Genomic DNA, 16,565 nt, shown 5'->3' with positions numbered 1-16,565 from the left:
AAGATTTATGCTACGTAAGAAACAACTACCTTAACTTCCTTGAAACCAAACAGAAACTTAAATGGTAACTGTGAGTGACACAGATTCCTGACCTACCTTTACCTGAACTCGCTACATGCAGATCAATTCTCAAACCTAATTCCCTCAAATTTTATGTTAGATCAAAAACAACCAAATAAAAGCCTAAATAATAATTAATATGAATCTCGCAGATTTCCGACCTACCTTAACCTGAACGCGCACTCCGTAGGTCTAATTCTATAATATCGCATGCTGCTTTAGAAACAACTGGACAAAAACTTTAATAGTAACTAAGAATCCCTCAGACTAGCGACCCACCTTTACATCAACTCCCTATTCATAGATAAGTTCTCGAACCTAATTCTTTAAACTTAACCCCATGAAGACAAGCAACAAAAATTTAAATCATAACTAAAATACGAATTACGATTACGCTACCCTGGTTCTTAGACCCATACGCAATAGTGGAAGTCTCAATGTCACAACAGCATCCGCATTAGCACTGGTGGTCCTAAAAATTACGGACTCATCGGCTTAAGGTCTCGAGCTTTGAGTCACGCATGAGAAGAAAAAAACTATTTTCTCGAAGGGAAGGGAGGGGCTCTTTTACATAAAAAAAAAACCTCCGCTTAATTTCAAACAACAATAATTCAGCACTCTTATATTCATTGTCTATCTATTTGATAATAATACAACTATATTTGATAATAATCTAGATTTTTTATTTTTTTTGTTATTTTCACTACATTTTTTTCACACACTATATAAATTCTATATATCAAACAAGATCAAACATATCAAACAAAAACTATTTACTATATTTTGGATTTCATTTTAATGTTAGCTATGCAGTTTCAACAAAAAGGGATAAAATGGTGACGTTACGTTTTGTTTGTACTATATTTGTACATGGAGAGTTTTGTATGATAAATGTTCAATCGACTAATTTTGATATGCACCAGATACAGTTTTTATTTCTTTGCAGAATGAGGATTAATTAGTAGTCTTGTTTTTTTTTTAACAAAACGCACTTCAAATTTTACACAGCTTAATTAAATAATAAGTTTCTTTATATCACTAATGCTTATTAAAATATTTTATTATCCACATTTCTTTTGCACATAGTTCAGCTGTTTCGGGGCTTAAAACAAGCATAGTGCATAAATCATCAAATGACAAATTTTTTTCTAAATAGCTTAAACTAATAAGCCCTCTTGACATGTTTCATTATATCCATTTGTGTTGTTTTCGTACAACTCAGATGAAACTGAATTTCAATACTAAATAGTAAATTATACGAAGTATTTTAAATTACAGTACTTTCGAAAGAAAATGATATTATTTGAATAGTGTATGTATTGATTAGTTCAATGAAAAAACTCAATTACATTAAAACTTTATTCAAGCATTCTGAAATGCATCCTAATAAAAACGCTTAAAACTATAATGCATTAAAACTATATAGCATAAATTGCATTTAATACTAAAATACAAATTATGCAAAGTATTTTAAATTATATACTTTCGTAAGGGAAATTACTTATTTAAATAGTGTATGAATTGATTATTTTATTATCAATGAAAAAACTTAATTATATTAAAACTAAACTCAAGCATTTTGTAACGCATCCTAATAAAAGAACTTAAAACTATAATGCATTAAAACTATATTGCATAATTTACATTTAATACTAAAATGCAAATTATGCAAAGAATTTTAAATTATATACTTTCGAAAGGAAATTAACTTATTTAAATAGCGTATGAATTGATTATTTCATAATCAATAAACAAACTGAATTATATTAAAACGACACTCAAACATTTTGCTATGCATTCTAATAGAAGTATTTTCAACTAATGCCCTAATTCAAGTAATAAATAGTACTCCCGGTTTAACAACAAAAAATAATGTAAAAAAGTATTATTAATGCAAGTATGTAACCAAATCCTATTTTTAACTATATTTTAGATTAACTATCATTACTTACGTATCTTTTACTTATTTTTTGTTGAATCGTACAAAAAATAAGTAAATAAAACTCCTAAATTAAATATCCTCTTGTTCTTCCACAATCAGCATTTCTTCCATTTTAACTATTCCCGTATTTAATTCAAATAAATACTGATTATCCGAAAACACAACTACATTTTTATAATAATTGAAAAATTAAATTTTTTTTCAACGAAAAAATTTTAATTTTTGTTTTTAAAATCGAATTCTGAAAAGCTCGATAACTATAAACGGATTTCAAACATGAAGAAAATAGTATAATAATAATAATCAAAATAATGCAAAAAAAAGAGAGAAAAAAATTAACTAAATAATATCTTTACTGGTGGTCCCCTTCGTCCTTATTGGTCAATGAATGTGTATGACGCACATTGCGCGCGCATGTCTGGTTAACGCCCACACCCCCGCTCCTTGTGCACCTGTGCGCAACTTACAGTAGGCCTTTTCCATTCGATACTATCTCCGGTAGATGCTCCTGCTTATCTGTCTCATCAAAGAGAATTCAAGTAAAAAAAAAGGACAAAAAAAATTTATTTTTTCTTAAAAATTTAAAAAGTAAAAATCGTAATCTCATTTTGTGTTCGTAAATTGAAAGGAAAACATTAGAATGTCTTGTTTATTGAATGCACTTATTTTTCTGTTTATCGGGCTTTCGAGAGGCGCCCATTTGATAGATTTTTCAAACGTGTTGCATCGTAACTTGGGGAACGTTAAAAGAGAAGGTGAGTTATTATGCATGGATAATTATTTATTTTTTTTAAAAAATTAGAAACACTTCTGTTATATTCTATTCAAAGTTGTAAATAATTGTTTCTATTCAATGTTTCTATACGATTTAAAGTTGTAAATAACTGTTTATTTATTGCGTTTGTATTTAATATTGTTCTGTTGGCATTTATTCTATGACAGTTCTAAAAAATGAGAGCAAACTATATTTCAAGAAACTAGTGAAAGATGCTCATAAATGTTTAAAAAATTTAAAGTGTCATCGTTCAAAGCCAATGTTAATAAATGCATGCAAGATCAAAATTAAAAGCTATGCAAAGCACAGAGAATATTTTAAAGCTGCGATTGTGCTTTTTTTTTTACATGACGTAAATCTTAACCTCTCTTTTTCTTAAACTTCTCTGTTTTTTAATTGACAGTTCTTAAAAGTAAGTTTTTTTAGAAACTTTATTTCAAGAAACTATCGAAAGATGATCATAAATGTTTAAAAAATTTAAAATATCATCGTTCATAAATACTGTCAATGGAAATAAATATATACAAGAGAAAAATTAAAAGCTATGCGAAGCAAAAAGAATATTTAAAAGCTGTGATTGTGTTTTGTTTTTCATTACCCAAGTATTTAATATTTTCGTCAATTGAGAGCTTCATCGTTTGACAGTTTCCTTAATTGACAGTTCTTAAAAATTAGTTATTTTAATAGCAAGAAACGAATAAAAATGTTCACAAGCATTTAAAAATTAAAAACATTTTATCAATCGAAAACAATGTCAAGTGAAATAAATGCGTGTTAGAGAACTGAAAAAAAATCAAATATTGCACTGTTATATAATTTCTCAAATTATTTAATTTTTTTAAATGTTTGCTTATGTTTATTTTTGAAATGTTTGTTAATTTTGCATAGCTGTCATCTGTTCAAAAATTCAATTATAGCAGATAAATCCTTAATTATCAAGTTTTGATAAACAATTGTAGTATATACAACTCAAGCTGGAGTATTTCTCAAAAATCAAATAAATTGTAGAGTCAAAATTTCGATTATACACTATGTGATATAATATCGAATCAACAACGAACTTAATGCAGTTATTCCATAAAAACTAATTTTAAAAATACTGCTAATAAAAAAAAAAAAAAAAAAAAAAAAAAAAAAAAAAAAAAAAAAAAAAAAAAAAAATACAAAATTGCAACATATTTCTAAAACATAAACTCGAATTCCATTGTATAAGTCAAAAGTTATTGGAGACAAATAAAAACGCTTTCACCTAACTCTCCATTATACAAAATCTATCCAATTCTTATTTCAAAACGTAACAATCCTCCCACCGTTTTGATTGGAGGTTTACTTTACTAATCAAAACTAATTATATTTCTATGAGTAAAATGAATGAAAATTATAATGTTAAAATACTGTTCCGAAAGTCCAAGTTTTTCAGCTCAAAAATTTAATTGGCACTTTAATAAGTCTTCCACTTCTCGTTCTTACTGTTTTTCCAACTACCTGCAAGTCCTTCTCCGGTTTATTCTTGCATGCTTCATTATTTATTAGATTAGGTTCAGTGGGTGAGGAAATTTCGAGTGGGAAAATCTTCTGCGCAGGCCTGACGAGCTCACAGGATGAAGTTTTAAGGCGAACCACTCGTACTTGCCCATCTTTACCAGGAAAAACATCTATTATTTTAGCCATTGGCCATAAAGTTCTTTTTTTACCGTCAGTTTCGATTAAAACAATATCTCCTACTTTTAAAGGTTCAGTCGGTTTACTCTTTGATGGTCGTTGTAATAATTGCCCAAGGTATTCACTTCTAAATCTTTCTCTTAAAGCATTGCGCAAATTTTGCTGGTACCTTAATCTTTTATTCAAATTTACTTGATCAAGTTGATCTAAATCTGGCACTCCGACATCATCTATTTCTTTCAAGAACATAGCTGGCGTCAATGGAATGAGTTCATCCCCTTGTTCTGAGACATAAGTGAGAGGTCTAGAATTTATTGTTGTCTCACAATCACAAAGGACGCTCGTCATTTCTTCATAATTTAAAGCTGATTGACCTAAAACCCTACGAAGAAGTTTTTTTAACCATCTGCACCATTCTTTCCCAAAATCCTCCCCACCATGGGGAAGCAGGAGGATTAAAGTTCCATTGAATCCTATTCACAGATGCTTCAATTTCGATCATTTTCCAATCTAACGATTTAAATAGGTTGTTAGCTCCTGTAAAATTGGTGCCATTATCGCTATAAATAACTTTCGGTCTTCCTCGTCTGGCTATAAATCGTCGTAAACCAAGCAAAAAACTTTGTGTTGATTGAGAAGTTATCAATTCCAAATGGATGGCTCTGTAGACAGCACATGTAAATATAATTATCCATGCTTTGCATTTTTCTCTAAGCATCAAAGGTCCCGCCAAATCTATTCCTGTTATTTCAAACACCAATGCATCTTTGACTCTGTTTTCAGGTAACACTCCTGGATTGCATTCGATCCTCGTAGTTTGGTGTCTTTTACATCTCACGCAACGAGCTAAAACTTTGCGAATCGTCTTACGAGATCTTATAATCCAGAATCGTTCTCTTAATTTAGACATCAATATCTGAATTCCCGCATGGCACATACTTTTGTGCATGTAAAAAATCATTAATTCAACAAGTTTATGTGTGCTTGGCAGCAGTATAGGACTGATAAAGCTTTCAAGGTCTTTTCTTTCAGTTAACTTGGTGCTTACTCTTAAGATACCTTCTTCGTCTTTAAAGACGCATAAAGATTTTAACCTGGCGATATCTTCGTCATTAAATGACTTTTGCTGAATCTGCTTCATTAATACTTTTTCAGCCTCATTCAATTCGTACAATTTCAGCTCGCCAATCTCTCGTTCAGTTCTTATTTTCTGAGCATTTTTGAGGAATCTTAGGATCCATGCCGTCATTCTTAAAATTTTTAAGTAACTCGAAAAATATGCTAGCATCCATGAATTTTCAGTGTTCTCGCAGGCAAGAGTTGCCACAACGGTTTTTCTCTGCTCTAAGTATATTTCCTCTTCATTTTCGATTGGGGTTGAATTAGGCCACTCTTCTTTAGGCTTGGACAACCAAAGTGGGCCCTCCCACCATTTAGTTTCCAGAAGCTTTGAAACAGTGCATCCCCTAGATGGCAAGTCAGCAGGATTACTAATACCAGGAACATGTCTCCAATCCTTGGGATCACTACATTCACGTATTTTCTTCACTCTGTTACAAACGAATGTTCCCCAGGGTAGGTCATTCTTCTTAATCCAGAACAAGGCAGTTGTTGAATCCGTCCAATAATATGTTTTATTTATTTCCAGAGTTAAACTTTTCGTGACGAATTCAGATAACTTAGCGCCAATATAACAAGCTAATAATTCAAGTCTTGGAATCGTAATTTTCCGCAGTGGAGAAACTCTTGACTTCGCCTGTAAAAGTTGCACTTTTATTTCATCTTGCGATTCATTTCTAAGAAAAATGGCAGTTGCGTACGAATATTTTGAAGCGTCAGCAAAAACATGCAAACTACACGAAATTCTATTAACTGCTGTTGCTTGGCGAGGAATTCTTACTGATGATAATAAAGGTAAATCCTCAAGCCAAACTAAGAATTCCTTTTTCAAATCTTCTGTTAATTCGGTATCCCAACTTAGTTTTTCTTGCCAACTTTTTTGCAGAATCAATTTTGGTATCAATGTGACTGGACAACTAAATCCAATTGGATCAAATATTCTTTGAGCCACAGATAACACTGTACGCCGTGTGATTGGCATATCTTTCATCTTCATTTTTGGTACATCACAAAACAAGGAATCTTCTCGTTTGTTCCACAGTAATCCAAGTACTTTAGTTACTTCCTCTTTTTCTTCATCTTCATCATTATGTATTTTCGTATGCTCCCAGCATCTTAAGTCAAATTTTCCTTTGCCCATTATTTCGGTCGATTTATTGATGAAGTTCCGCAATTCCTCTTCAGTATTCACAGAAGTGACACAATTATCCACATAAAAGGAATATAATAACTTCTCGGCAATTTCAGAGTCAAACTGTCTCAAATGAAATTTGATAACTGCTCCAAGCAGAAACGGACTGCAGTTTACCCCGAACACTACACGACAATGTCTGAAAAGTTTTATTTCTGTTTTATTATCATCCTTCCACCACAAGAAACGTAAGTAGTCACGATCTTTATCATTTACTGAAATTTGAAGAAAGGCGCCTTTTATATCGGAAATTACCCCGATGCTGTTTTCTCTAAATTTTAGAATTATCACGGGTATCAGTTCCAGCAAATTTGGCCCCTTGGCTAAGCAATCATTTAATGAAAAAGATCCTTTCTGTTTGGCAGATGCATCAAAAACGGGTCTCACCGGAGTTGTTAAGCTGTTTTTAAAAACTGCTCGGTGAGGAAGGTAATGTGCACTATTGCCTTTAAGTTGTTCAGGGACTTCTTCTATAACACCTTCCTTACACCAATTTTCAAAAATTGCATTGTAGTCGAAAAATTTATTAGCTTCGTTAAGTTTTGTTGTAGCAGATAGTAATCTTTTTTCGGCTACTTTTCTATTGTCAGGCAAGATGTTGGCTTCTTTGATCCATGGCAAATGAATTTCATACCGTCCTTCAGAATTCAATTTAACTGTTCTTTCGAAGTGCACTTGGACTGCGTCCTCTATTTCCTTTTGATCTTTTATTTCACATGCATCTGTTATACCTATTGCTTCAAGCTTCCAAAGGTTTTCTATGTCAGTGGTCTGAGTTAATAGAGAAATCAAAACATTCGAAAGATTGGCGTCAATTACTGAGGGTTTCATTTTCCCCATAATGACCCATCCTAAATAAGTCTCTACTGCAGTTAAACCACACGCCAAATTGCACACTTTCCCAGTGTAAAGTTTTCCTGCTTCATCGGCTCCAATTAATAACTCAATAGGCTGTCGATGATTCCCAATATCACTAAGTGAGATGCCCTTCAGTACCATTTCCTGTATCCAAGGTCCATCATGAAGTCGTGGAACAAAACTGCAAATTTTATGTTGATCCAAAACATGCATATTACAACTATAACTATTTTTCAAATCAGTAACTTTAATAGAAAAAAGATTATGAATTTCGCTGCTTGATTTTGACCCTCCAAATAAGTTATGAATCAATGTTTGAGTATCAATTCGGTGAAATTTCAGTTCCTCAACAGTGCTCTTCAGAATATATGAGCGTTGAGAGCCAGTGTCAATTAATGCTCTTATAGCACGTTTTCCTTCTTTACACTCAATATTTACCATTAAAGTTTGAAGGAATATCTCTCCTGAACAGCAAGAATTCGCAAGTGTTACATTTTGGCATTCACTCGAATCAATTACTTTTTCATCTTTTACTTCGTGCTTGTTTGGCGATAATTCTGCACACATGATCGACCAATGTCTCTTAGCACAAATTAGACATTTAACACTTGATTTGCAATATTTTGCTTTATGTCCAAACTTAAGACATATAAAGCAAGCTTTCTTATTCTTAATTAGTTCTTGCTTCTGATGGTAAGCCAATTTGGCTGCCGTAAAACAATCTTTACTCTCGTGGTTTTTGTCGCAAAATACACACCTTCTATCTACCACAGTCCTCGAGCTTTTACTTCCAGAAAATAACTCATTTGCTGTTGGTATAAATAAATCAGCTTCAGTCTTCTTTTCTTTCTTAGTACCAGCAGCAATAAATTTGAATCCAGTTCTCACTAAAGAAATTCGTTGTTCTCCTTCCCCTTCGTTTCTCAGAAACAATAGCAGTTGCTTCAATTTTTCACAATACGTATTTTCTTGAACCTTTGTTGTTGAATAACTCCTTAACCAAACTCTTAAAATCTCTTCAGGAATGCACGATTCAACCAAAGGGAATAACATTGCTGCGTATTTGTCACTGGTCATACCTATTGACTCTAAAGAACGAAGGTAGGATTCCAATTTATCGTATAAATGAGTTACATTTATTCTTCTCGGTTGTTCTGTGGCATTTTTAATAACTAGACTTAATAATTCTCTGACATAAAATTCAATTAATAATTCTTCACCACCAAATCTATTTTTTAAGCATTCAATAACCTTATCATAATTGTCAGCAGTGGCGGGGAAACTCTCCACGATTTCTCTAGCTCTGGAGCCAACTACGGTTGCTTGATATAAATAATGGAATTTATCTTCTTTTTCCATTTCTAGGTCATCGTGGATACGCTTAAACTGATTCCAGAATGTAAGCCAATCCTTAATGTCACCTCCGAATTGTTTCAATTCAATCTTGGGTAACTTTAATTTTCGTCTGCTTAGCTTTGGCGACGAACTAAAGGAAGCCAAGGAAGGTTCAACTTTCTTATTGAAATAGTCTGCAATTTCTACACGAGCGAGATCCATTTTTTCATTATACTCTTCGGTACTTGTATGTTCTATTTCAAATTCTTCATCACTATCAAACTTTTTTTCTAGTATTCTTGAGTCGAATTCATTTAATATTCCATAGAGTCGTTCTAACGTGGCACTTTTAGTTTTTAATACTTTATCATCTGGTAACTCTTTACTTAATTCTTCAAATAAAGTATTAAACGTTTTGGTAAAGGAAGCTCTAGTAGCTCCGCGTTTTCTTAATATTGCATCCATTCTTAACTATGATATCAAGTTTAACCTTTAATTTTGATCAATGAAATAAATCGCATAACAAATGTATTTACAGTAACTAACCTGTTACTATTGCCTCTTATCACGATTCGGGTCACCACAATGTTGAGTACGGCAAGAAATATACCCTATTTCTTCCACTCCTATATTTTATTAAACAAAATTCTTAAAAAAGAAAATACAAAATTGCAACATATTTCTAAAACATAAACTCGAATTCCATTGTATAAGTCAAAAGTTATTGGAGACAAATAAAAACGCTTTCACCTAACTCTCCATTATACAAAATCTATCCAATTCTTATTTCAAAACGTAACAGTAGTTCTTATTTCTGAAATATTTGTTGGTTATGGAAAGTTGACGTCAACTTATAACTTTAAATATTGCAGATAAGTCACTTATTTTCTTGTTTTTGATAAACAACTGCAATATATTTGAGTCTTTTTGGAAAGATAAAATTAAATTATAATTTTAAATACGCATTTTTTTACTGGCACATCATAAGCATTTTATTGCTAAGCGAAGCAACGTTAATACATTGTACAGAAGAGTGACAAATTAAATGCAAGCATTTATTTTTTTAAATGAATCTTCATATTGTATATACTTATTTATAAAATGTTTAATATTTTTTAGGGCTGTCATTTTATTATAACTATTTTATACTTAATGTTTCAAATAAGTAATTAATTACTTAATGTTTAATAAACAATTAAATTTAAAATTTTAGGAAGAAATTGCTTTTTAAAATTTCAGTTTAGTCGTTTTCAAACTTGACATTTACGATAAATTTGTTAGGACTAAATATTTTAATATATAGCAGAACAACAAACTAAGTGCAAGTATTTTACCCTGCTTTTCAGAGAATTGTAAGTTTTTAAATGTTGGCATTTTTATGTATGAAATTAAAATAAAATTATAACATTTAATCTTTCAAATCTAGTTACTTTTGAAATAATTATAAATTTGATGCAAAAATATTTTTCGTGTTAGATTTTTGTACAAACTTAATTAGGTAGCTCCTTTTTATGATTATGTAATTAAAAATACTTAAAAATAAATTTAGAAACGATATTGTCCTGACATACCATGATTGAAAATATTTTAAGCGAAACTATAAAGCTTCCGAATCTTATTCGAATTAAAATAATATCCAGATTTAAAATAATTATGTAAGAATATCAAAGAAAAGTAAGAGTAACAATTTAATAATTTTGAAATACAAGTCATACTTTTATTGAACAATAACACAGTTTCTTTACGAATGCAGCATATTTCTTTTATGTTTTTCTGTTTTTTTCAAAAAATTTTTATGTTTTCCTCCTACGCATTGCTTTTTGGTACTTGTGGATTTATTATTTTTTTATATTAAGTTTTACCCGTAACTCATTCAAATTTGTCTGCAAAAATAAAAGCAACGTAAGCGAAATCTTCAGTTTTCAACTATGATCGAGCATCGAAAAAAAATCTCAATAACTCTGAATAATAAGAAATGTAGCAACTTAAAAATAAAAGTAATGATTTTTTTATCAAGCTTTAATAATAGTGCAGAAACTTTAGTCGGTCTGATTTTGATAGAAAATTATGAATTTGAAAGGTCATTGAATCCTTCATTGTTTTACTTGTTCTTTTACTCGAGTTTAAATGTCATTTTTTTTTCGTCTTTTGCAAAGTTATTTGTTTCCCTTATATTCTTTGTCCTATTTAATATGGAGAAATTAAGCTAAGATATAGGCAACCTCATAGCTAAGATATAGGCATCTTAGCTATGAGGTTATGAGGTTCAGATCAAAATTACGATCTGTGGCTGAATGAATGGATGCATGAATGAGTTCACACCTTAAAACGGGCCGTGACGCGTGTGTGTGGCTGAAGTCTTATTCTAAGCTATAGATGTCGCCACTGAAAAGCAAGAAGCGCACTCACTGTCTTAAATTTGCTTGGCTTCACCATGCAGGCTTTCTGGTTTTAGCAAGTGGCATTAGAAACAACAATAACATAAAAAAAATTGGAAAAATGATGAGAGAATATGCGTTGTAGAGAGTTGGACAAAACTTCCTTACTGATTTTTGCCCTAACTACTGATATTTATAAAAAGTCATATGAAAATATTTTGAGAAAGTCAACCTGCTATTTAGAGATGAATGGAAGATAGTGGGCTGTCTGTTTGTCAACGTTTGTTTTTTGAAAATTTAAAATTTTTTTTGCCTCTTTCTTTATTCTGTAGTGTTTAATTTCTTGAAGATTTATTTTTGTGTACGTCTGATAACACTAATATCCAGCTATTGTAAATTATTGTAACAGCTTCTGAACACATTTCATAAATTTTAAGTTTCCTTTTCTGTTTTAAACCACAAAAAAAAGAAGAAATGGGACAAACTGGGATTATTTTTGATTTTTTAATTTCGCTGAAAGAGTGATCATAAAGTAAGAATAGCAAATAAAAAACCGGGGGTCAGTCGAGCAATATTGTCAACTCAAAATTCCAGAAATCTTAGATATAGGATGGGGCATGAAACCTGTCACAAAACAGAAATAAACATGGTCAAAGTTTCATTAATAATTTCTGTTCGTAAATCTGATCAACTTAATTCATCAAAAATTATAATAAATTCAAGCATTTTCATGTTGCTTGATTTACCGTTTAAACGCCAATGCACCAGTTTTTAAACAGGCCCCCTTTTTTTAAGTGATAATATAAACTTTACTGTTACCGTAAATGAGAAAGATATCTGTAGCCATTAAAATATTTTAATACTAAGAACTCTATTCAGATCTGATATTTAATCAGAGTTTTATTTTTTAAACCGAAACACGTTAGCTAATTGTATAAGATATTCACTTAGTTTGCTCACAAATGTGTTTTCACATTTGGTTAATACCTTTTCCTCATTCCTACAAAGGTTGAGGAAATCAATTTGGCTAACTGAAAATGTTCCCAAGTCTAACCGAAGACAGAAATAAAACAGATATTTTTGATTATTCATTTTGCTGAAAGGTTGGCCACAAGATAAAGCTATTAAAATAAATACTAAATATTTAAGCAAAATATTGCTTTATAACTTGAATAATTTATCTCTAAATTAATTCTTAAAAGTAGTTGATTGTTTCTTTAAAAAAATTTAACCTACTACATTTACTTTTACCTACTAAAATTTTACCTTTATAAACTTATTTTATAAATCTGTTCTTTCTGAAAGCAATTTATTTCTCTCATACGATTTTTCAAAATTTGGGAGAAGAGACGATTATTGAGGGGAATAATTATACAAGTATTTCATGTTAGCTAATTGGGATGTGATTATTTCATACTTAAAATTAGTTTTGTTCCGAAAACTGCTGATTTTTTGAAAATGAAAATTTTAGTTTGGTTTCTTTTTTCATTTTATGTACAAGTTTATAAAGAAACTATAAGTTTGAACCACCTATCTGTTTCTTTGAAAATAACACTTAAGACAAATGTATCACATCATAAACTTAAAAGTAGTATAGCTTTCTTTGTACTATTCCCAACGTAGCAAAGAAGTGGGGAAACTTAATAATCACTCGAATAAAATGCTGGTTAAGAATGTATTATCAAATTCAATAAAAAAAAACTGTAGCTTGTATAGAAAGACTTGTTGGAGATTTGAAATCAGCGAGATTCTCATGCTATAGAAAGCTAAAAGAAAAAGAAGTGATAATAATAATCTTCGTGTAATTAAAACTTTTGCTGGTATTTTTCCAATCTCATAATTTTGCTGATTACGTACTATATTGAAGTGTAGAACTAAAAATTTTGTTATCATAATTAACTAAAAATGAACAATTTTATTACAGTTTTAAGAATTTTGATTCAAACACCAATGCTTGTAAATTTATCTCACAAAAATTCCCAATCACAAATTTAAATCTCAAAACGTAAAATTTTAATACTTGCCTTTTTTAAGTTATTTACACAAAAATTCACCTAATGAAATCTTTATTAAATAAGATTTCACAAAACTTAAATGATGAAGCAGTTTCCCTTAATGTGTTTTCAATTTTTTGAAATTCATAATTCTTTACATCCGAGTATTAAGGTTTCATTCAAAAACTTGAGCTAATTTACGAACCAACTAATTTTTAATACATTTCATAGGTTTAATTAACTAGGCTGTTGAACTACAGTTTGAAATAGATAAAATATTTTTTACGAACAAATTAACAAAATATTCACTAGAACTTACTTTAAAAACAAATTTCTTATAAAAACTGAAATAATTAACTCTTAAGCCAATCGCCACTAGCAAGGCCAAGGCTTAGAACACAGTTTAGAAAATGACACTTAAACTAAAATTGGAAACCCATGGTCAAGAGCAGGACAAAATTCTGCAAAAGGCCAGGGCTCACGCTGGGCTTCTCACAACAGTGAAGAAGGAAGGAATTAAGTTAGAAAACAAACTCTTTGACTTAATAAATTGGAAGGTATTAAACTGGTTAGGAAATTTGTATAGATCGTTACTACCCTGCCAGAATTACTTCTAATTGTCAAACACTAAATTGGAGAGCTATTGATGTATTTTGATTACAAATTATGTATAAATATACTTTTAAAAATAAAATTTAGTTTTGTATTTGGATTATGAAAATCTAAATATTTGAAGCATACTAAAAACTAGGATTCTCATTAGAGCTAAAACGACACATTTTAACTCATCCTGATAAGTAACATGCCTTTTGTACAACCAAAATAAATGTCGAATTTTACATTGATAAGTAACATGCCTTTTGTACATTCCAAATAAATATTGCGTCTTACATTGAAAAGTAACATGCTTTTTCTTTACCAGGAAAAAAAATAACTTGTATTTTACATTGATAAGCAATATGCTTCTTCTGCACCCAAAATTCATTTGAACTTAATTAGATAAGTGACATTATTTTTGTGTTTTCGTCGTATTGTATGTCATCATGTTAACTGCATTTTGAAACTTAAAAAGCTCATTGAAAATAGACTCGTAGTGATGTTTTAATAAAATAAGAACCATCAGTTTTAAAAAATGCATCAAGAGAAAGAACCTATTTACTAGACACATTTTAAGATTAAAAGCAATCTTATTTAATACCTTGACAGAAAACAAAACTTTTACTCAACTTTTTTATTGAAAAACAATTTTTTTTCCTGATCTTAACCCTTCCTAATGCAGTGTGGCAACACTGAGTTACGGACAGTTGAAAATGTGGAATTCATTGCTTTTAAACGTTTAACAACCACTATTCTACAAATAACAAAGATCTAAAATATGTCACCCTTCTTAGAATGTACCAGAGATGCCAACTTGTTCCGCTTTGTAAAATAATTTTCCAGTGGTAGCGAAATTCAAGTTACTTTAAGTTTAGTATTTTTCCTTTTAAATAATTTTTTTCACCACTTAATATCAAAAATTATAAGTATCATATAAAATGCAACGTTATAGCGTTAATATACTGGTTACTCTATTAAAAAGTTGGCGTAATTATCCTTCTCTAACGAATTCTACTATATAATTTGCTACCACTTTATTAAAACTATTCCAGAAAGCGGAGCAGTTGGCATCCCTGATGTGCTATGGTTGCACTTGCTGACGTCCTAACTGAAAAACATTTCTATCCGAATTTACTGTTCCAAAAAGGGTTAACATGTTCACGTTTGATCAAATTTAGAACTATTTTTCAAAATGTCACTTTTTGCAGACTTCTCCCTTTATAAAGTGTTAAAAGTTCCCCGAAGAAAGAGTGTTCTGAGCATCCTGCTAAAATAAAGATGGCAGTAGATAGTGCTTTAGTGGTAGTAAATGAGGTGTTTTAAACGTCTATTTTATTGTGTCACTCCGGTGTCACCGTCAACTTTCCTCACTCAGAAAGCTTTTATAGTCTAATAATTAGTAACTACAATACTTAAAGAAATTAAAAAATGATGTAAAAATACTGTTTTCTAAAGATTTATTTTAAAAAGATTTAGTGCTTATATTTGTTCCAACAGCATGCATTTTAAAATATTTTGGACTGAACGTCCAAAAAGCACATTTCAAGTTTTTAAAAACTTAAATGGTAGCACAAATATTTTATTATCTCAATTTTAAAAAAGGGAGACATGTTTGTCTTACACGCTGCATTAATATTATAAGGCTTCTGTGTTCATGTTGTTATCATTTCGTTATTTATTTAAGTTAAAACTTATATGAAAAAAATATCACTAAATTAAGAATTGATGTACTTCCTACTTCATATTACCGCAACACATAAAATCGAGTATTAATTAACTAAAACAATAAAATGAAAAATTAGAGCTTCTGGAATTGAAATAAAACTATTCAAAATAACGACAGGATATAGTTTGATGGTTAAGGAGATTTCTGAAATTAGGTACTTGCAATTAATCACATGGATAAGTCTAATCACGAGACTGTGCATGCCATGTTAACGATTCAATTATAAGGCTTAAGTTTTTCATCTTGATGAATCGGTTTTCTGATTAGATTTAATTGGATACCTGTAAGTGACGTAACGCATGTGTCGAATCTGATTGGCTGACCCACATGTGATATCACTTGAAACTATTCAAATGTGTCTCGAAAATTGCAAGATCCAAATAACGAAAAGTCGCTATAGAATTAGAAATGCCAACAAAAAATAACTGAAAAGTTTTAATTACTTAGTTCAGATAACTAACAATAATTTTAAATCCTTTTGAAAAATATAATTGCCCGTAATTTTTGTCCTAGCGTTTCTATCAACTATTGTGGCCTTTTTTTAAAAAAAAAAAAACTTAACTATCGGACTTTTTTTTTTCATTAAAAAAATTTTCAATAATAAGATTTCCATTTGAAAAAAAATCACGTGAGATAACATTAATGAACAAGGGAATTCCAGTCAAATATTCATCATTATAAAATAAAATAAAAACATTATTACGGTTTTTACCTTAAATTATTTATCCTTTTTTTAACATTATTTACTCATTATAATTATCATCTCTTTATTAAGTAACTTTTTACTATAATTACGTCAACTTCAATTATAAATTAAAACTAAGAAAGTTTTTATTTTATTTTAATCTTATTTTGAACTAATAGTATAATATGATCTCATTAAGCAACGTTACCAATTCGCAACTATGAAATTATTAATGAAATATA

The 16,565-nt window shown here is 30.1% G+C and overlaps 1 protein-coding gene across 1 annotated transcript in view; it reads left to right on the top strand.

Annotated features, from left to right (window-relative positions):
• Positions 1-2,450: 2,450 nt before the first annotated feature.
• The window catches only part of LOC107440616 (IDLSRF-like peptide), a 211,271-nt gene continuing 197,156 nt past the window's right edge, over positions 2,451-16,565 (top strand). Inside the window, exon 1 of the mRNA XM_071184908.2 lies at positions 2,451-2,757. Within this exon, the coding sequence (XP_071041009.1) occupies positions 2,643-2,757 (115 nt within the window). The 5' untranslated portion in view covers positions 2,451-2,642. The remainder of the gene's footprint in view (positions 2,758-16,565) is intronic.

Source organism: Parasteatoda tepidariorum, chromosome 5, assembly GCF_982258835.1.
Source record: "Parasteatoda tepidariorum strain Cologne lab strain chromosome 5, Ptep-v5.0, whole genome shotgun sequence".
NCBI classification, from domain to species: Eukaryota; Metazoa; Arthropoda; class Arachnida; order Araneae; family Theridiidae; genus Parasteatoda; species Parasteatoda tepidariorum.
This window is presented reverse-complemented; position numbering and strand designations above follow the sequence as displayed.